Raw genomic sequence first — 20,862 nt, 5'->3', positions numbered from 1 at the left:
ACTTTACAAAGATAGGTGGTACACACCTGGGCAATTTAGGGAGACCCTATCTCAAAATAAAAAATAAAAAGAGCTGGGAATCTGGCTCAATGGTAGAGTACCTCTGAATTAAAAAAAAATGACATCTGGAAATTTTTTGTGATTAATATAGAGTAAGACTGCTTGTCAGAAAAAGTTGAAAGGGCCCAGAATTTAAGTTTGTGGTGCAACCCTTCAGAGGACAAATTATGTTTTAAATGCTTCGGGGGTATCAGTTGGACTACATTTTTAATGACAGTATCTCCCCAAAACTATATAACAGTGTATATATTTATATATTCTATTTTCTTGCTGAATTGTTCATTCCTGGACTGTATTCAGGGGCTACAAAATTCAGTTGTAAAGGGTGAATGCATCCGTGTGGAGGCAAGTTAACTTTACAGCCACAATTGAAACTCTAAAGACAAATAATGCTGCTTACTGTGATAAGAGCTTGGACACGAGGAGATGTTTTTGAATGGGTAAATGCATTAGTATAAAAGAATATCCACTTTATCTGAAATAAGAATTTGACATTAGAAACAAATTGCATACATAAGTATTGACTCAGTAACTTCAACTTCTTACTTTTTTGTGTCATAGTTTTTTGGGTTTCTATTTTGTGTTTTCATTATTCAGAAAGTACATAATCACCTAAAAATTACATATTAATTAAGAAGTATGCAATACATGTCTAATATGTATACCACAGTCTGCTAAGCATTCTGGAAGATGTAGGGAAGTTTGAAATTGTACCATAGAGGAATTTACATGATGTTGGAGAAATGTGCACAGAAAAGGTAATAAGAAGTCAGCATGCAATTAAGTGCCAAAACCAAGACAATTATTGCCTGAGGGATTTAGGGGGAAAAAAAAACTGTGATGCAGTGGGTGAGAGGTCATTTCAGGTTGGTGAACAGTTTGAGTCAAAATTCAGAGGTGACAATGACTAAAGTACACTCAGAGCTATGGCAAGACTGTTTGGATGGTAAGGGGAAAAGCCCCAAACCACACAATGGATTAAGCAAGAAGCTAATTTATTATTTTACATAACCAGAAAGGTCTATGGGTAGGATCTGGTTTGTGTGATGGATGGATTTGTTCAAAGCTTGGTTTCCTTTTGTCCTTCAAATCTGCTTCCAAGTTGGTTTTAATCTTAAATCCACATGGTATCAGGATGTGAGAAGCAGCTCCAAGCTGGGGTTCTTTGTAAAAGTGAAATCCCAGCAAAAGGTCTCACTGTGTCCTATGACTAGGTAGTGTCCCCATCTGAGCCAATCATGGCTGTCAGGGAATGAAGTTAACTTGGGCTTGTTCCTAGGTTACAAACCCACTCCTGCCCCATCCCCAGAGATGGGCGAGGGTCACCTTTACTGGAATCATAGAGTATGGAAGTGAAGAGGTGTTCAAAGGGAAATTTAAAAATGGCTAATAGAGGTAGCAGAGTAAATGGATTCTGTACTAGAAAATCTAGTGTCTGCTCAAAGGGAGACAATAAGCCAACTGATGTCACAGAATAATTGTGAGTAATAACAGGAACTAGACACTGGAAGTTTTCACTGTAAGCACATTGCCAAGGTTAGGAGAAGGAATTGGACTTTATGAGAAATTGTAAATAAATTGAACCTTGTGGAAATTGACCTGTCAGCTGTGTTCAGGAGGTACTTGGGGTTCGGTGCTCCAGAGAGAAATCGGTGACCTCTGTTGGACTGTCCAATATTTTAAAAGCCACAAAGTTTATAGAGTATCTGTTGTGTGAACTGTGGAGAATACAGAGAGGATGCCCAAGACTTGATCTTTCAAAGAAGCCTACAGTGTGGTGAAGAAAACAGACTTGATTGTGGAGGCAGGATGCAGAGTAATAGCAGTATGTACCAGACTGTTGTAAAAACAAAAAAGGAAGAACTTTCTAAAATGAACCAGTCCACAGAGCTGAGAATAGAGTAGCCCAGGGAGAAGAGGCCTGTGGACAGAGAAACCCTTTCCAACATCTTTGAGAGTAAATCGGTTGGGATCACTCAACATTAGTCACAGTCTTTTTTGAGACTATTAGGAGAACCTGGATGAGTAGGAAACTGCATCTCTGTCACAGAACAAGATCTCCCTAGGAGTTTACACTCCCCTAAATTTAGAATGGGGTTGGACTCAGTGGATCTTGACCTACTGTTCCTAAGAAAATTTTCTCTGATCAGCAGCATGGGAACACCCTTGTTTTTGGTCCTTGGTGTCCCTGTGGTCTTCTCAGCCCACTCTGGATGGAATTGGAGAAGTGGGGAGTTACTAGAGTCAAGGACTTCATTTTATTCTGTTCCACTAGATTTCAGAGTAAATGGGAAGGAATTGCTTAAGCCTTCTGCAGAAGTGAGTTCTATTCCCAGTTAGCAATACAACACGGGCCAGTCTCTCCTCATGCCTGGGCCTCAGTTCCCTGACTGTGCAGAGCCAGCATTGGACAAGGAAGCATTATACAGCCTTTTTCGACTCTAAGTCTATAGATTTAATAGAAACAGCCACCTTTAATCCATGACATGTGCTCATGACCCAGGTATCTTTCCAGGAATAAGTGTCATGAGAATACTGGGAAACCATGCAACTGAAAGTTCAGGAGCATTTGAGCATGAAAGTTCATCTATAGAGGTGAACATTTAGAAAGCTGCTAACTAGCAAGTTTGGCAGGAGTGGGCAGAACTGACCATTTAAACAGGAACAGGACAAGAGTTCTCTGGTAGTGGGACAAGTAACAAAGAGAATATGATTGCTCTTCCAAGGATTTAAAGAAATGAAGGTGAAAATGAGTATAATGGGATCATCCAAGCATGGGCTCAATATTAAGGTCACCAGCTTCTGCATAAACTGAATTATGGTATTTGTGAAGAAATGTCCTATTTCAGTGACTGCAGCCAAGAGCGTGATTTGGATAACTGAGTGGATTTTCCTAAATATCATAAAATTGATAGGTATAGACCAAAAGGTACATCTATGAAGTCTATACAAATTCAACAAGAAGAATGAAACGTAGATGTCAATTTTAACAAGTCAGTTATTGAATCATTGAATGGAAAAGTATATTAAATATCAAGACAGTGCCAATGTAGTGAGGGAGGGAGGGAAAGTACTCTAGATTGTAATTTTGCATTCCTTTCTTGTGACCTGCAGTTACCTAATTTAAAAATACTCGTTTACAAAAAAAAATGAATAATTTACATTTATGGAAGTCTTGAGTGTTATAAAGCAGTTATACATCCATTTTACCTACAGCAACTCTTCAAGGAAGGGAAAAAAAATATTCCAGGTCCTTATTTAACAGATGAGAGAACTGAGTGAATGGTTCTCACAGCCAGTGACAGGCAGGACATGCCATTCCTGGCCACTGGCCCTGTGTGCTTTCCTTTTCCACATCTGACTGCCTGTGTTCACTAGTCAGAATGCAGCCCAACACCAGTGACTTTTTTTTCTTCCTCAAGAAGGTAGAAATAGAACTATTTTTATGACCAGGAGAAGAGTTTATATTACCCTTGGATTAACAACAGAATGCTTTTTATGTAAGTCAGACTAAATAGACATCTGTTTTTTACAAACATTCAACTCCACACAAACAGAACATGTTCAGTTTGCTTTGAAAGCAGAATACCATGTGTTGTAACTTTACAATGTTTTAAATAAAGTTAGGAATTTAGGTTTAAGATGCTGAAAATATCATAAAATCGTTGAGTATAAGACAAAGAACTATATATACGAGGGTCCTTAAAAATTCAACAAGTAGAAAAATCAAAGGTAGACATTTCAACAAACTAGTTATTGAATCATAGTATTAGCTATCTAGTGAAATGAGAAGTGAGTTATTAAAGTTTATTGTCCTCATTGGTTTGTAACACTGTTAGTCAGTGTGTGGATAGTTTTTAAAGTAGAACGGTTCAGGCTAATGAAGCCATTTACTATACTGGTTCTACACTCTGTCTCTATTTCTCTCTTTATTACTTCATTTTGGGACTTTGATTGCTCCGTTTTAGATCTAAGATTGTTCTAAATACTATACCACAACTGTATGAGGGGCTTAGTTTTCACTTTGTTCTCAGAACCAGGCTGGCTATAAATTTATCTCAGTTCTTTGAAGAAGCTAACAGTAAATTTTCAAGAGGAAAAAATGGAGGCATATATCCCTATAGAAGAAAAGTAATCTCTTAAAAGCAGAATAACCTCCAGGCTACAACCTTTTAAAGAGGGACTTTCAAACAAGCACGCCTTCGACTTTTATATGTATTCTATATTTTTCTTCAGGCTTTGTACCTGCTCTTCTGCTTTCTGTGTAAGGTTTCGCTATAATGACCCCTTTCCTCCCCACACCCATTAAATCTGTGATGAAGTCATGCTGTTCTTCATTCTGATGTCGTAATAACTTCCAGAGCTATAGTCAGATAACATCCTGGGGATCATCTGAGGTTTCCTCTGGAAAAGGAGGCATAGAGCTAGGAGTTCAAACACCTACAAAAGCAAATCACAGTTTTCATAAACGGCCACATGCTAGGATGAAAATGAACGTTGCCAAGTGAACTTTGCGAATGGAAAAGCTTCCATTTGGTTTAATTGCATTGAAAGCCATGCTCAATTTCAGATATTCAGACACTCCTCCTCATCAATAGATGATAAGATAATAGATAATGGTATTAATCATTTAAAAGTGAAGGGGGTGCTAAAAGAACAGGGTGAGCTTGTGGCTCTGTTTTCATGTCAAGCAACGTCATCACCTTTTCATCCTTATTGTTCAGCTGTCCTCAGCTGCATGTTGATCAGGGCTGCCTGGGGAGCATCCCTAAATGCCACACACAAAAAGACTGAGACTACCATTTGCCACAGGGATGTCCCTGGCGAGCCTGGGAGCCACCAAGGGTAATAGATGTGGAGGTGGCAGAAGCCTGGGTAGGTCCAGGGAGAGTTCCAACCTGTGACATCATCCATCCTGCCTGTGTCTGCAGATGTCTAAGGAGCACCTTTTGTGGGAGCAAAGAGTTCCCCAACCGTGGCGACTGTTGACAAAACATGAGCCATAATGGACAGGTTAACTTGGCCAGCATATCTTTCCAACTTCAGGAAGTTCTAGAAAGAGTTCCTCCTGCCATTGCCTTCGGCCTAATTGTCCTCTTTCTCATTTTATGCCCCTGCTAGACCACCGCTCTTGATAAGGAGAGGCAGGTTTTCCGACGAAGACGCAACCAGGATGTGAGGAGCCGGTACAAGGCACAGCCAGCTCCGCCAGAACTCAACTCGGAATCGGAAGACTACTCCCCGAGCTCCTCCGAGACTGTTCGCTCCCCCAACTCACCCTTTTAATAAGCCCCTTTTACTCAAAGTCCTAGCTTAACCCTTTGAGACTCTGAGATTTTTTCCCCCAAAATTTATGTGAAACAGTTTCATCTGATCTGTCTAGCGCTCAATGCTTGAATGGCAGAAGAGAAAGTGTGTTTTCGGGTATCTTTGTAGCGATTTCCCTTTACTGAATGAGATGGCACGTGTCATTTGTGAAGATGGTAATTTGCTGCTAATAGGGTCCTCAAAGGGTTAAAGCTAATTTGCAAATTTTTTTAAACATAGAAGCAATGAATGTTTTCATCAGTCAAGTTAGGATCTGCAGTATGTAATATAGCACATGTTAACCCTCTGAGTGCATAGAATTTTATTGAGAATCCTTGCTGGGGAATTTTTCAGGCCTTTGGATGTATACGCACATATTTCTTGATTTTACTGCAGATCAAGGGGTGTTATTAAAATGCTGAAACGTCCAGACAAGAAGGGGATCTAGAATGATCTCTTGCTTGTCCTTTTCTGTGGGTTTAGAACATGGCAGGTTTATAACTTCAGCATATGCACCCCTCTTTCCTCTTCATGATCCTATTAGGAAAAGGGATTTTTTTTTTTCTTCTTTAGAAGTATAACCATCTGCTGCAGTGAGGCCTGCATGGTGGGGAGTGGAGGGAATTGGGTTTGTGGCAAACAGCCTGACCCAGGAAATTGTCGGTGCCCTCTCCCCACAAACTGTCTCCATACAAAGATGTACTGGTGACGCCTCAGAAATGCTGCTTCTACATCAGCTGCTGCTAGTGCCAGCACAGACCCTCCAGGGATCACCATGGCTTATCTTGTGCTTGGTGAGGGAGGGTCTGTCTGCTCAGTATCAAACATCTACAGGAAAGAAACAACTGGTAGAAAAGAGCAATAAATTGCCAGGTGCTCAATAAGGCTGGGATTTCAAATGGAAAGAGGAAAGAAGATCCTGTACATTTTCTCATCTGCTTTTTTTCATGGTTCTGTGGTCATCAGTGTGAAATCCACACATAGTATGAAATCCATTCATGGAAGAGCTGGGGCACAGTGGAGCTAGAGGCAAGGGATTTGCAAGGTGGCTGAGAAGAAAGCATGTAGGAACACAATCCAGAATGTTCTAAACCAATTCCATGTGCACCTTTATATAGTCTCTCTGGAAGAGCAGGATATAACACCTAGAAGATGGCCCTAAGGATAAAAATTCCATTCCCCAAGATGATTTTTCTTTTTAATATACCGCTATCATTAACCATGTGCGGAAACATTTGTTTTCCTGTCTTTGGACTAAGTCCGGTCTGAGACCCGAATTTCCACTCCTATTACCAAATCTCTCACTGGTAGGAGAAACTCCAGGCCTGGGTTTCTTCTGGAACATATCCCATTTCAGAACAGGGGATTACCATTTCCTGTTCATTACAGCAGAACTCAGAGAGGAGGAGAGGCAGGGTCCCAAATCAAATGTTCTCCTAAGATTTGCTCAGCTCTGTGATACAGAGAATAATCAGTGAGTGATATCTCATGAAATTTGCATCTGGATGGCTGAGCAGTACTTATTTCTTCAGTTTTGAATATGCTTTAATATCACAGAGTCTTAAAATTTCTGAATTACATTTCTATATTCAGTTCTTTGTTTCCAAATTCACACTGAACTTCAATTGCTACTTTTTACCCTTCAATACTTAAATTGTGGTCTATGCTCTGACAGATTATCAAATCACATCTCATTGCCTTTGCAACACAAAACTCCTAGGTTTTTCGCTCTTCCACTTTTACTAAGGGTTTAATTTTCCCTATCTCTCTCCTTTTAGACAATCCAGAAATTATAACACCTAAAATCATAGAGTAGCATAAACCAGCAAATCAGTTGAATTGTTTTTTTTTTTTTTTTTGGAGGGGGGGCAAGGGGCACAAAATACCAGGAAATATGTCAGTGTATAGGTTGATTCCATTTTAGTAAAGAATACTGAACTGGTCTGAACTTACTGCTTTCTCTGAAATTATTAAGTGAAGTGCCGTTTCAAGGTGAAAGAGTAGGTTTTTAGCTTGGCCTCAACTCTAAATATGTGAATATAAAAAATCCTATGGCAGAGACCTACTTGCAGTAGATTGTTGTTTTCCTTTTTTTCCCCTCTGAATCCCCCCCACACACATGGGCGTAAAGTGTGTTGCTACAGTATTGAGTGTACAGAACCTACAATGCATGTCTCAGGCCTTTTTCCATTATCATCTAAGGGGAATTCTGGAGTGTTTCTCAGCATGCTGCAGAGAGGCAGCTCAGAAGAATGCAGGGACCATGCAGCATGAGGATCCCGATGCCTCCCTGTAGAATTGGAGTGATCTATGCTGAATAAACAGTGGAATGTGACCTGTCAAGTAGAAATATTGAGTAATCAGATGGAATGGAATCTTTCCAGCATTAAGCTACCAAGATCTCGAATGTCAGAGATGTACTCAGAGGGTTAATAGACAAGCACAAGGCATGCCGATGACGTTGGTGTATCCAGATTGCTTTGCTTTTAACCAGTGCTTTCTCATTTTTTTCTCGACATTCTTGGGATAGTTCAAGTTTGAAATAATTAAGTGGTGGTGTTCTTTAAGGAATTTCTATAACCAAATTGATCTTATTTTTTATTTCACTTATCATAGAACAAATATGTACCATTACGGCAGTGTATCTCCGTAATTATCAATTTATTCATCGCCACAAGTGTTTCCATATTTTTTTTCAGGTATTGAATATAGCTCTTATGGTGGTGGCCTGGTGATGGGAACTGTCTTTCCTTTACTGACATATGACCAACCATATGATATTTTCAAGGGAATTCTAAGATTCATCTTTTCAGTTCAATAGTAGACTAGCTGAGGAAGAACTCCTTCATTATTTGCATCGTATAAATCATCTCTGTAGATGAGAACTGTTCATGCTAATGAACACATTTTTTTTCTCAATATTGTAGCAGAAATCATTTTATTCATCATGGTCAATGAATATGTGATTTGCTCCAGATCGTTAGAAGGAAAAGTAAGATTACAGTCATTGGAAATGTTTTTACCGTAGCTCTCATCTAACTTACACGTGGTGCATATTAAAATAAGCAGAAGGAAAAAATGTGAATAAACTACTGAAAACACTCCGTGTTTTGTATTCAATGAAACCTTCCTGCAACCTGCTCAGCACCCCCACCGGTGGTGGTTAACAGGCCCCTCAGATATTGTTGAAAGAAAGCAATATATCCATGAATGAAGGCTAAAATTGCAATCCTTTACCCTTTGAGGCATATTTCAGTTGAGGAAAAAAAAAGAAAAGAAAAATTGACTTTGAGGGTCACGGCGCTACTGTATACCAAGGCTCAAGCACATTAAATCACGGTTGTTTGCTGGCCAACGGCATCCTTTAGACAACTGTATCCCCTGAGTCGAAGCTGGATTGTGCTGAGGGAGAGCTTTCTTAATATTATTGTGTTGCCCCTAGCCCTTCTCTGGGTAAGGATCTGTCAGCATTTCCATGATAAACTCCTATTCTCAAAGGTTTTTAATTTGACCATAAAAATGTGCTCCAGGCCAAAGTTTGCTATACAGGGTCTGTACCAGAGAGTGAAGGTTCATTTCCCTCTCTTCCCAACTTCTTTCCATCTCTCCTGATAAAAGAAAGAAAAGAAGAAGAATCCAGTATGTGTTCTTAATTGTGATTTCAGAATTTTGTAAAATAACCAGATCCTGGATGATAGTTTTAACATCATTATTCATTTGGATGTATTTTCTTTGTTGTGGATGTTTTTAATGGATCACCTGGCATCCAATGTAGATAACGTATCTTTTCTATAATTAGTAAGTTATTCATTTTGTAAACGGCTACATTATTTTCTTTTCTTTTTTTTTTTCCGAAGATTTTTTTTTTAAACTTGGTCAGTTCAAAGGTCAGCCTTTACCACACGTGTGATCTGCCATTTCCCTTAGGAGTTTGGGAAAATACACTCAAATAGACCCTTACTTTGCATGCAGTATAGAGGGTCAGATATATGCTTCTTTGGATATATGGATTTCCTTATTTAATCATCAAATTTCATGAAGCTGTTCTAGTCCAATGGGGAAAAATAGTGACTAAAAGCACTTCCAAAAGTAACATTTTTGGTCAATTCAAATGTGGATAGCATAAAATAATACATTTCACACTTTCTTTATTTAAAAGCAAATAAATCAATGAAACTTGAGGACACACTAAACATTTGATTACTGCAAAAGTGCTTTAAAAATTGGCTCAATGGTGCTTATGCATGGAACAGTTACAAACGGGTCCTTGGGACTGTCAGATGGAATCTCTAGTTTGTATGTAATTACACACTGAAGGAGGAGGTGCTTTTAAGCCAGTCTTTTATTTTTTAGTCATCTCAAATATGCAACCATCCATTCAGTAACATTAAGGGTCATAAACTGGTGGGAAACAGGAAATGCAGTGTAAAAACTTAGAATGCCTCTGGCTGGAGTGTCTTTGTTTGTTTTTCTGTTGCTGTTGGCTTCTACTCTCAGGCTGGTGTGGTGATTTTTTCAGTGAGTGAGCATCTAACTGGCAGGTGTTTTGATCATGAGGTTTGCAATATCTTGCCCATAGAGACAAATGAGAGATCTAGTTTCATTCTTTTTCCCTAAAGGAAAAGCAATCTCCAATGTTAAACTATATCTGTAAATTTCCTTAATATTCTTTTTTTAGTCAACTGAGACCCTTAATGTTGCTTTAATGTAAAATTGTATATTTTTGTCTGTGATATACTTTATTAATTTAAAGTAATAGTTCTAAAGCCTTCACTGTTGGTATTAAAAGAAAGTAGAATTATAAAAGTGATGTTAAAGACTCTAATAATGTCATTTCATTCCAATTCAATCAAATGTGGTAAGAAAAAGACCTTGAATAGTTCCCTAGGGACAATTTCTCACTTGCCATTGACATTAATCTTTGATGTATTCTCAGAATAAATAAAAAGAAATTGAAACTGGTCCAAGGTTAGAGTCATATCCTCAATAACTTTTTAAAAAAATTTTATTAGGAAATTAATAATAGCCTTTTTCATTCTGGCTGAAAGAAAATTATTAAAAGATTAGTTGAGTGTGAAATTAAATAGTATTTTGCTCATGCATACTAAAAAGATGGACTGGAAACTTGCACTTAAACAAGTTTCCAAAAGGTTTCAATTTGATAGAAGAAGAAAAAAAAATCAATGTTTCCTTTGAAAATACTGAATTTATCACTTGCTGCATGGATCAGATGGCGTAGGTTAATCTTTGATTTTCAGAATCCTAATGAAATAACTTTCAAATGATTTGTGTCTATGATTAAAGGTGGAATGAGATCCAATTTTTTCCTAATCCTTCAGTTTAAGCTAATAAATGTAGGTTAATGTGGAATGAAGTCATCTGTGATATGTTTATTTATTAGCTGAGCTTTTTTGATGTTGCCTGTTTTTATGTAAAACATGTTCTTAAAGTTAATAAAATAATAATTCTTGGTGTATGAACTACTACATAATACCCTAGCTGCTGGGTCTAACTCCTCAGTTCACGTTGCTATCATGGAGTGAAATTTCATTTAGTTCAATTCAGAATTGACACATTCGGTCCACGAAGGAATAGCCCAGCTGTGTTCTTGGGGGAAACTCTCTCTAGGCGAGGCTTTAAAAATTAGTCATGCGGTCAGAGTGTAGCTTTCCCACATGTCCTCCACAGCACAGTGTGTATTTCATGAGCATAATTCAAAAACAGCTATTCCAAAAATGTCCCTTTTCATATATTACCTTCCTGCCTGGGCCAGTGACTTGGATAAACACAAAGAAATCAAATACCATTCAGCCCTATTTTATCCTTCAACCTATATGCACAAGCTCTCCAGAGAAGAGTGTTGTTTTAGCCACTAACCTGTAATTAGCTGCCATTTTTATAGCAATTTCCCATTAGGCATTCCACATGTAATATTGACCTTAGAGAAAATTGCAAAACTGCACAGTGGAATGAAGTTCTTTCCTGTTGAGTTTCTCAATGCTAGGAGATTGAAAAGTCAGCCAGGAAGAGTAACTGCGGGTCCCCTGGTGTCTTTTAGAAGGTGCCAGAATATCTCCACGCACTTGTAAAATTAGCAGTCACCTTCCATGCCATCCACAGGCTGCTGCAGCTGCTCTTTCCCCTGTTACTCTTCTGTAGTGAAATCACTAGGCCCTTTCTAGACTCTTCGGGCAACTGCTGTGAAACAATAGCTAAAGTGATTTCTTCCTAAGAACCGTTACCTTGTTTTATAAAGATGGCAGCCTCGCCAAAAATCTGCCATCAGGGAAAAAAAAAAGACTTTGACATGAAAAACCTCAAACACAACTCTGGGATTGAAGATGATAAAACTGTCACATATGGGAATTGGAAAGGAAAGGTCTTTCACGATTGCTGGCCATTTGGACCGGGAGTTGGAAAGGCAGCACTCATTATGTACAGAAAAAGTAGTCATGGATATAGAGGTAAATGGATTGCAAGAAACAGGTACAGGTGCACCCTGGAAACTTCCTTAGAGCATCTCCTAAATGAAAGAAAGATTTTGCTCTATCTCGGAAGGTGGCCCACTACTCCAGCTCCAAGAGAAGTGCTAAAAAAAGACAAGGAGCCACACCCAGCCAGATGGACCAGCCAAATCCACACTGGCCATCAGCACTGTGACAGATGTCCCAGCCAGCTTGCCTGCACTTCCAAATCATTCATTCAAATGTTTCTTGAGTGAGTGCCAATGCCATGGAAAGCACTGCATTTGGGCTCAGAAAAGAAAAGGAAAACTTTGTTGTCCCTTTTTATTTTTACTATGGATCCGAAGAATTTAAAGATAAGAAAATGTATCTTGAACTGCAAGGTGTGTCATTTACCATGACTCTTAGTTCAAGGTTCAGATGACATATACACCCACACCTAGCAAGACCCTGTGCATTTATGGCAACTTTGAATCTCTAACACGAGGATGTGTTTACCATCTGCCTGTTCGATGGTACACACACCCCGTGGTACTCTTGGCTTCGCTCCTAGTTCTGAAGTAGAAGGCCTCCCAGAGTCCTCTCTGCCATCTGTAATTAGCATGAGATTTTAACCTCTTATCATTCAGTAATACTGGACTATGTCCATGGATCCAGTAAGCATTAACAGGGCCCTATTAGGAGTGGTGCACAGTGCAGGCAAAGACAAACAAGACACAACTCCTGTTCTTAAGGCTCTTATCCTAGTGAGAAATCTTCTACCCCTGATGTCCATGGGGTGGATGACTGATTTATCACTCACAGATGGCCGAACACAAGTTTGTCAGGAGCACCGCATCCCTACCAGCCCAAGACTGGCTCTCAGCATGTGTAGACTGTGCAGGCTGCCTGCAAGCCAGCCATCAGTCACATGCAAATATATTTGTGGCCCGCTGTATGCTCTATTACAATTCCAGTGGCACCCTTAGAAAAATCCTAGAAAAGGGGAAAGGAGAGAGAGCGAAGGAGAAAAGAAATAAAAGCTGATGAGAGCAAAGTTGCCACAGCCTTAAGACCTGGTGTATCATTTGGAGAGTTTAAAAAGAAGAGAGATATCATATCAGTCTCTCAGTGTGCGTTCCTCAAAACCCATTCCTGGAGATGCTCTGTGGGACTCATGCAGCTTACCCTCATATGGATATTACATGACTCTCAGTTCTTCCACATTCTATACCCAGGGGTACATCCTCCTATGATATGGTGACAATAAGATGCCATCAATGACTCCCCTTTTGGAAGCAGGGGTGGGACATGTCTTAAGAAACTTCTAATTCCCATACTTCCTTATCTATTTATTCTTCCTAGATCTTCAAGGTCCCTTCAACTACACACACACACACACACACACACACATACACACATGTGCGCACGCATGCAGGGAAGCACGTAGCCTGAACATGGGTGACTGAAGGGAATCTCAGCCTGGGAACTCCCCACTCCCTCTCCATTATCTGCCACCTGGTGCAAGTCATATATTTCCCACCTCCAGCAAGTTCCTATCATGTGCCAGTTCCTCTGCTGGACCCCCTGGGGTCACAAGATAAAACACCTCACCACTGTCTATCCTGTGTTCACAGGCCTGGGTGGGAAATAAGTATATACAGATTAGCCATCTAGCACAGTCAGACACTTGGGGACCACTTTGGTTTACCTAACCATGGAGGGGGGCATTCAGAGGAGGCTTCCTGGAGGAGGAGCTTGTATTAGTCAATATCGCAGGGTAAGTTACAGAGAAAGGAGGTTTATTTTGGCTCAGAGTTCTGGAGGTCCAAGGTCAAGAAGCTGCATGTGTAGACTGTGCAGACTGCCTGCAAGCCAGCCATCAGTCACATGCAAATACATTTGTGGCCTGCTGCAAATACAGGTGATGGCCTTCTTGCTAACAGAGTCCCAGAGGGGCCCCAGGACATCTCATGGCAAGAACCAGGGAGCCCCAGTGTGTATGTTTGTCGTCTGTTCTCTCTCTCCTTATAAAGCCACCAGGATTCAATCAAGAGAGTTCTATCCTGATGATTTTACCTAACCCTAATTGCCTCTAAACACCATAGTTGGATTAAGTTTCTGCCCCCTCAATACCTCACAATGGGGGTTCAATTTCAACACATGGGGTTTCAGGGACATACTGAAACTGTAGCAAGACTCCTGAGTGAGGTTCTGAAGGAGAAGCAGGGATCAGTCAAAAAACAAAAGAGGAGGAAAGCATTCCAGACTACAAGGGCGAAGGCGGTGTGTGAAAACACATACTCAGAGACCCTGGAGGAGCCCAGTTAGATGGAGTTTAAGGCCAATCCCAAGGACAGCAGGTTACAGCCTAGCCCTCACAAATCCCAGCCCTCATGCTGGAAAATGGGTGCAAGGACTGGTTTATCTCCTAGTTGTATGAATGTGCTCAGAATGTGTTAGGTAACCATGGAAATGACAACAGCCCAGATATCAGGTCCCCAGGGCTGGCAAAGGAGGAAGTGAAGCAGGGTGGATGGCCCCTGAGGGAGCATCAGAGGCTTTTGCTACAATGAGGTGGATCCCAGTTGCTCCTGCATAGCAATAGCAAAGGCAAACAAAGGAGCTGGTCATATGTTAATCCTTTCCCTTAGCAGGGGAATCTCTTGTGCACAGAGCTCATCAGCTCAAGGGGGAAAACACTATTAGGCTGTTTCTCTTTGTCCTGGGGTTGGGGGGGGGGGTGGGTGGGCAAGAAGAAATCCACTGACCCTGAAAATAGCTCTCTCCTGCCTTCTTCCTGGACAAATCCACATTGTTACCTTTCCCTTAGAGCAGGGTGATAATTAATGTTCTGCCCCAGAGAGGTTTCGTTATTCCATCAGAATTACCTATTAATTTGCTGGACACTTCTGATTAAGCAGTGAACTTGACAGCGCTGGCTCATTGTTCAGAATCTGAAATATCCTTTCATTTTCAACAGGTAAATCAAGGCCCAAACCAACTCAGACATTTTCAATTTTCTCTCTTGACATGGTCCCTTCTGTTCTCACAGTTGTGATGTTCCATTTTAAAATAACATTTCTATGTCCACGGCTATCTTGCTGAGCAAACCATTTTTGTTTCATAAAAAGCTTCTATTGTCTCTACCTACTCTATAGAAGAAGGATAACAGTTCACATTGGTTTCTTAAATTGGAAAACATCCCTGCCTGGATAGGAAGGAGGTCTCATTCTAATGAGACCATTCTAATTCTTCTGTTGATTTGCCCAAAGTATTCATCCTGCCTAGTTGTTTTGTGACTTCTCCTGAAGTTGCCCACACCTCAGCATGCTTTTCTGCAAAGATATTGCTGACAGGGGTGTGTGACTTTATCCTGCTGCCTCTCTGGGCCTTCTGACAACAGAGCCTTCCTCTCTCAATATGTTTGCACTAGAAAAGTCTGATGAAAATTTACCTAGGACCAAGAAGCAAGGATCATCTTCTTAACCAAAGTGTCCAGAATGCCCAAAGAAGAATTCAGAAATGTAGGGAGAGCCAAGCCTTATGGACCATGGGAATCATGCTTCCGAGACGCTGTCTATTCCTAATGTGCCTTGGGTATCTTCAGTGTCAGCTGCCCAGAGTTTCTGTGACCCTTTCCTCAAACCAGAGTCCAGCAGGCATCGGTGCCCTTTGGGCCTAAGTGATCACTCCTATTAATCACACTCCAAGGATCATCCGACCCAGCTCTGTCCCCAATCTGTCAGCAAGACTTGCTCTAATGGATAGGAAATTTCCAGGTAGGAGAGAGACCAGAGTCCTACAGGGCCCATTCATGCCTCCTCCTATCAGCATGTATGCTCAATTGCACTCATCTGTGCAAAAGCAACTGCATAAACCTCTGGAATGGTCAAATTCAGTTCCATGCCAAGGATGGAGGAGAGGAGAAAATGCACTAGAAAAAAATTTGTCGGAGGCGAAACCTATCAGCAGCATTTAATTATTTTATATGGATGATCTGGTAAGTGTGCCTTGACTAAGGGAGGCAGGAAAGGGAAAGGAGGAGTCTTAGGGTGCTGGAGAGGGTTGCTCCCCCCTCCAGAAGCACGTGCGCTCCTTGAAAACCACATGGCTCCTTCACCACAAATACTCGTGGCTTCACTTCTCTATGTGGCCCTAAATCCAGACTGGCCTCTGGACATACTGTGACCTTGACCATGCCTCTTAAGGTCTGAGGAAATGAGAATAGCCCAGTTAGTTTAATTTTCACAAGGGAGGCCCTGCACCCGATTAGCACACCAGAAGCCATTTCAAAGAAATGGTCCATGGGGAAGCTGCCGCAGTCTGGCTGGGCACAAATGCCGCAGTCTGGCTGGGCACACAATCATGAGCCACCACACAGCTTGTAGATTCAAACAGCAACTCTTTATTCCCGAACTCACACCAGCCGTCTACAATCACGTTCTGGGGAAATCCACGTTCTCTGCCCAAATCCACCTCCACTGGGCTTCTGTCTCCCAAAAAATACTGTCTGAATCCCGTGAGAACTCAAGGGGAACTCAGGCAGCAGGATACGCCCTATTCCCAGCAGGAATAATCTTAAACCGTAAACCTGGAACCTAAACCGGGAACACCCTAAACCCGATTATCTTAAACCGGGAACACCCTAATCCGCCTTGGTCCTTGAGCAAGGTCACCTACATTCAATGTCACTGCAACATGGGGTACGCTGGCAAGGAAATTGTCATACCTACTTGGCTAATGGCTCCCAGCAGGAAGCTGTTTGCTTTGCACCGTCCTGTGGGTCATGAATATGTCCTGAGAGATGTCCCCAAACCAGGACCAATCACAAACCCAGGGAATCTTCAAACAGAGAGGTGTAGCTTTTCTATTCTGAGTTCCAAAGCATCAAAATTTGGCTTGAGGAACTGACAGCTGGCATTGCTCTTGGTCCTCTATTATGTATTTCTCCCCTGTACAGCCTCAGGGCCATGGGGAGCCATTGCTACCATTGCTAGCCTGGCTATCCTGAAAGTGTGCATTTTTGTGTATTGTATGTATGTATGTATTTTTTGTATAGGTGTGCATATGTATAGGCACGTATGTGCTATGTGTGTAGGTGTACAGGTGTGTCTTTGTGGGTACATGTGGAGGTATGCATGGAGTTTGAAGGTGTGTATGTGGGTGGCATAGGTAGCTACATAATATGGCGGTGTGTGTAGATGTGTATGTTTGTGGGTGTGGTGTGTGCAGATGTGATGTGCATATGTGTGTATAGGTATGTAGGTGTTTATGCATAGGTATGTATGTGTATAAGCATGGATGTATGTATTGAGCTGTATTTGGGGGGCAGGGTATGTGTGTGCACCTATATATTGGGGGCCATGGTGATTAAAATTGTTGAGCCAGTGTCATGCAGTGCCACCAGCCTGCTGCTGTCGGCAGCTTCCCCGTTTCTAAGTGTTTGCTGGCTCTTCAGCCCCATAAAGATTATCTTCCTCTCCCACAATGTCAGTCTTAATAGTCTGCTGTAACTTGGGATCTACTTCCTGGCCGGGGCTGGCCTCCCAGAGCTCTATTTACTCCCCTGCATTGTCTCCCACTTCATCGTTCACGCAAGCACAGAGGCAGCTGTAGTAACTTTAGATTTGAGCAGTCAGCCTCAGCAGTAAATCAGGACGGCACAATGGGCACTGGGAAAAAAGGAGCTCCCTCCTTCAGTCCAAGCTGTGGTGTTTGCTGCTGGGGGAAGGGGGATTCTTGTCTCCCAGCCTTCCCTAAATGCTGATGCTCTTCACAGATATCTGATGTGAAAGGCTGCCTGCTGGCTATTGGCATCTTAAAAATGTTTACGTGTGAAATCACCAGACCATTATCTTTCTTCCACACAAGGCCCAGCTTTAGCAATCAGCCAGTTGCCCTCCAATATTGACTTTCTTTCTTCCTGTTGCTTTGGCTGACAGAACTACGCCTGCTGAGGAGGCTGACCAGTCTCTGGAGAGCAGAGGGAACCTGCTGTGCTCCTGATCTGGTGAGATAGAGAGCATCAATGGGGTCCCACGAAGGCCACATGTGTAACTGTAGGCAGGGGCTCATTTCATGCAGCAGATGAAAACTTTTTTGAGGGTAAGAGTTTGAAATTCCCCTTCTCCTGGGAAGACATACATTTTCTTCCCTTTGGTTTCAGCCACATCGAAAAGCCAAGTGTAAACCAAGTCTTCCAGCACAGAGAATTCTGAAGTTCAGAAATTGCAGCTGATTCCATCCAAAATGGTCCTCCTGTTGGCTAGCCATTCTCAGTAGAGATCTCTTCGCCAGCATCAAACAGCTGGTCATAAACATTCTCTGGTAACTCCACGCCAAGGCCATAAGTTACACAAGGGAGAAAGAAGCTTGGACACCATCTAGGGACAGGGTCACAGCTTTGCACAGTCTCAAGATGTGTCTAAATGGCGTAATGTGTCTGCCTAGGGCATCGAGTTCATGGTCTTGCATGGTGGGAAATGTAGCTAGTGAGGACATGGTGGTGACTTTGTCATATTAAATAATGAAGAGGCATTAAAGATTTGCAGACAGGTGCAACATGTTCAGACTTACGTTTCATAACGATGATTCTGTCAATAGAGTGGTTGTGTAAAAAGGAACAAGCATGCAGTAGAAAATCAGTTAGGGGACTCATGATGTTTTAGGAAAAGACAAGTGAGGTCCTAAAGTGAGCAATGGTGATAAAGATGGACAGGAGGAAATGTGCTAGGGAAATGTATAGGAGGCCAGCCAGTCAGTGATGGGTGAGTGTGCTCTGACGGAGGGGGTAAGGGGAGGAGCATGGAGGGGGCGGGGCAGTGAGTTGCTTTTGACCCTTGGCTTTAGATGCCTGCACAGCATGTAGGAGAAGGCAGTCAGTAAGAGCAAAGGAGGCCGGACACAGGAATTTGGAAAGCGAACCAAAAGCAATTGTGGAAACCTTAAAGGATGGATGCCATTCGGAGGGGACTCATGAATATAAGTAGAAAAGAGGTCTGAGCAGGAAAGCCTGGAGGTCCCTAGCTGAGGAGAAGACCCTGAAGAGAGAAAAGACATCATGCACATGAGCACTGAAAATCAGAATTTGGGGATTCTAGGGAGGCAATTTCAGAGGATATGATCAGTGTGTTAATTTCCTAAGAAAGTGAAGTATAGAAATAAATAACAACAAAATGAAAAAAGTGGAAGCCATTTTTTTCCATAGTAGGGAGTCTTCCACAGTGACTTGTGTTTTGACAGAAACTTAAAGTAGGAGAGAAGTGGGGAAGCTGAACAGTGAAAAAAGGGAAGGTCCAGGTGTGCCCTGGTTAGGGGGCATATTGGGCTTTCTTTCTCTTCTTGGTTCTAAGTTGGAAGTAGGGACAGAAGTTAAAGCTGAATTATTATTCAAGTTATTAATCAGTTCCTAGGCATTTGAGAATAAAAGTAATAGAAGTTATTGTTGGGTTTCCTGGATTGTCATGATACAGCAGTCTGACCTTCTGCAAGCCTGACTTATAGTAGGCTGGTATCCTGGGCTGTCATAGGTAAGAGGACAGTTTCCAGGGCCAGATGCTGCAGGTCATGGGTTAGAGTTCCATTTTTTTATATGGTCTGACCATTGTCGCTTTATACATTTGGTCTCTCAGCCTTATTAAAAGTGGTTTCAGTATCTCTGCAGGGGCCCCAAACAGGATCATACCCTTTCTGCCCATCAGAAAGGATCATGGTCAATACCCCTATAACAGAGGACAGGTTAATAAGAGGAAAACGGAATGATTTTATTTAACAATAGTTTTACAGGACATGGGAGTCTTCAGAATGAAGATTCAAACATCCAGAGTAAGCTATCCATTTTTATGCTTAGCTTCAATGAAGCATAGACAGCTATGTGGAAATATGATTAGACAAAAAGGGTCTGGCCTGAAAATAATAGACTGAGGGGGAAAACCAGCAAGGCCTGTCTGTTCAGATTCTTCTTGACCCCTCCATACAGCATTCCTTCCATCTGGGTAATGGGCAGGACCCTTTTCACTATGCGGGTCTTGTGACCTACAATCAACCCACGTAGGTCAAATAATTTCTTTATGGCCATCTCCTACATAGAAAAGTAGGGCAAATATAGTATTATTTTTAGGTTTTGTGGCTGACTTTAGGGGGAAAACTTAGATTCTGGTTTTATGACCTGCCTTGGGGCACAGGAATTCTCTTGCTTCTATGGTTTTCTTCATGGGAAAATGAGAATGAGAAGCAAGGGCAAGAGAAGGTCACAGAGAAACTTCTCCTGGGGACCTCACTTTGGGATGTCATTTCCTGAGCCCCCCAGATGCCCAGGAAGCAGGATGTGGAGGAGTTAGTGTTCAATATATGCAGACAACCTGTGTCTGCATCTCCCTTGTTTTAGTCAGCCTTCTTCACTGCTGTGACCAAAAGACCCAACAAGAACAATTGTAGAGCAGGAAAAGTTTATTTGGAGGCTCACAGTTTCAGAGGTCTCGGTCCATAGAAGGCTGGCTCCATTCCTCAGGGCTCGAGGTGAGGCTGAACATCATGGAGGAAGAATGTGGCAGAGGAAAGCTGTTCACATGACGATCAGGAAACAAAGAAAGACTCCAGCAGCCATATACAAAATAAATACTCCAAAGGTATGCCCCCAATGCCCACTGCCTCCAGCCAGATCCTTCTCACCTTCAGTTACCACTCAGTTAATCGCAGCAGGGGGATTAATTCATTGGTTGGGTTAAGGCTCTTATAACCCAATCATTTCTCCTCTCACACATGAGGTTTTGGGGGATATATCACATCCAAACCATAACATCCCTTTTAAAAACATTTAATTAATAATAGTAAAGAATGACATTTCTGCTTTTAAGAGAAGAGGGCACTTGAACCCTGTTAACAAGTAAAGAAGAAAACACAGTGGCGAGAGCTGAGATGCTCTTCTGTTTGGCAGCCATGGCTAAAGTGGTAATGGCCAAAATGAAATTCAATCCCTGGGTGACTTCTTCATTAAATGTGCCTTCCCAAGTTCACAGGAAGATTATGTCCTCCCCTCCTTCCAAAAAGC

At 41.7% G+C, this 20,862-nt stretch overlaps 1 protein-coding gene across 3 annotated transcripts in view; it reads left to right on the top strand.

Moving 5' to 3' along the window:
* Positions 1-10,858, top strand: part of Dclk1 (doublecortin like kinase 1) — a 344,423-nt gene extending 333,565 nt beyond the window's left edge. For all 3 annotated transcript variants that reach the window (XM_046454160.2, XM_058582536.1, XM_058582537.1), the window contains one exon: positions 5,182-10,858. In XM_046454160.2, the coding sequence (XP_046310116.1) occupies positions 5,182-5,346 (165 nt within the window). In that variant the 3' untranslated portion in view covers positions 5,347-10,858. The remainder of the gene's footprint in view (positions 1-5,181) is intronic.
* Positions 10,859-20,862: the final 10,004 nt, after the last annotated feature.

Source organism: Marmota monax, unplaced genomic scaffold (genome assembly GCF_021218885.2).
Source record: "Marmota monax isolate L192 unplaced genomic scaffold, Marmota_monax_Labrador192_F-V1.1 WCK01_AAM20220418_F8-fsc00011, whole genome shotgun sequence".
NCBI lineage: Eukaryota > Metazoa > Chordata > Mammalia > Rodentia > Sciuridae > Marmota > Marmota monax.
The sequence above is the reverse complement of the archived record's forward strand: the minus strand, read 5'-3'. Positions and strand labels throughout refer to the sequence as shown.